Source organism: Plasmodium reichenowi, chromosome 13 (genome assembly GCF_001601855.1).
Source record: "Plasmodium reichenowi strain SY57 chromosome 13, whole genome shotgun sequence".
Taxonomy (NCBI): Eukaryota; Apicomplexa; class Aconoidasida; order Haemosporida; family Plasmodiidae; genus Plasmodium; species Plasmodium reichenowi.
In genome coordinates, this window is record NC_033658.1 from 923,412 (window position 1) to 925,015 (window position 1,604).

General features: G+C 21.1%; 1 protein-coding gene across 1 annotated transcript in view; it reads left to right on the top strand.

Moving 5' to 3' along the window:
* The window catches only part of PRSY57_1321900 (hypothetical protein), a gene marked incomplete at both ends in the record, with an annotated part of 1,935 nt that extends 501 nt beyond the window's left edge, over positions 1 to 1,434 (top strand). The window contains 7 exons of the mRNA XM_020115158.1: positions 141 to 290; positions 410 to 422; positions 547 to 587; positions 693 to 848; positions 1,000 to 1,068; positions 1,158 to 1,194; positions 1,406 to 1,434. Of these exons, the coding sequence (XP_019970081.1) occupies positions 141 to 290; positions 410 to 422; positions 547 to 587; positions 693 to 848; positions 1,000 to 1,068; positions 1,158 to 1,194; positions 1,406 to 1,434 (495 nt within the window). Of the gene's footprint in view, positions 291 to 409; positions 423 to 546; positions 588 to 692; positions 849 to 999; positions 1,069 to 1,157; positions 1,195 to 1,405 lie in introns of the transcript that reaches the window.
* Between the last annotated feature and the right edge of the window lie 170 nt (positions 1,435 to 1,604).

The following is a 1,604-nucleotide window of genomic DNA, read 5'->3' on the forward strand; positions in this document are numbered from 1 at the left end:
AATTTTTTTTTTTTTTTTTTTTTTTTTTCATTACATATATGTAACAAATTTATTATGATATTACGTTTAATTATATAGCCACTAAATATATATTCATCTTATATTTGTTCATTTTTTTTTTTTTTTTTTCCTTCTTTAAGGATGCCACAGATTCCAATAGAAAGTTAGCAAAGACCATGATAAATTTAATTAAGCAACAATTTATAAAATTAAAAGTTATAGAGCAAGAATATATTACTCCGAATTATGAACAGTATAAGCAAGTCGCTAAATTAAAGCCGGACATATCAGTAATTATATTATAAATAAATAAATATAAATATAAATATAAATATAAATAAATAAATATATATATATATATATATATATATATATATATATATTACTTTGTGTATTGTTCATTTTTAAGGATTTAACAGCAGGTTTGAGAATATGTATAGGAGATTATACGTTTCATTAGAAAAAAAAAAAAAACAAACTAAATCATTGGGATACATTATAAGTTTAAAACATATAAATGTGTATATTCCAATTTATTTATTTTAGATACCCCTTGTAATACAGAGGCGGAATGCAAAAAATTAGAAGTAATTATTTTATTCTTATTTGTTACAAATGATTAATACGAATATATCTTTATAATATATATATATATATATATGTATATATATATACATATGTGTATTGTATAGAATATGATGAACATATGCACGTACATCAGAGGGGGGGCTGATTTTGCCTATGACATTTTTTTAGTAACTACACATGTAGTAACTACTATGATGGCTGTTATGTGTGCATGTATTTTTATCGGACCTGTACATATTTGTGCTCTAAAGAATTTTCCGGTAATTCATATATATATAAATCATTATTTTACAAATATTTTATGAAGAGTATTAACCACATGCTTAAAAAATAGGACAAATACATATATATATATATATATTTATTTATTTATTATCCTTATATTTTTTTTTTTTTTTTTATTTATTTTAGTATACGTGTAAATTACCCTACCCCATTTTTTCCACGCTGTTCATGGCAACATCGGCAGTTTGGGAAGTGGTAATTATATAAATATATTAAGTAATATAAACAATCATAATATTTGTTGTAAGGAATGGAAAAAAATATGGAGACTTTTTACTTTATAGGTGAAAGCAGCCACTTCGTTGTGTAGGGTATATGGAGGTAAAGAAAACAAAGAACAAGAAAAAAAAAAAAAATACATATATATATGTATATATATATATATATACATATATTATAATAATTTTTAAAAAGTCATTAAAAATAAAGTTCATGATAAAATTAATTTGCACGTTTTTATTGTATATATTATTGATTCTTATTCGTTTGAGTTATTCTTTTTTTTTTTTTCTTTTTTTTTTTTTTTTTATAGATTTATCTATTATGTCCAAAATGGCATGAAAATGTTTTAATTTTTATTTTGTCTTTTTCTTCTTTTTTTTTTTTTTCTAAATTCTTAAAAGAATTACATATTCGTTATAAGTTTAATTTTTTTTTAAAACTTATTTCGATAAGGCAAACGTCATTTCTGATATATTTATTACTACTTTACCATTTACATAACCAACTCC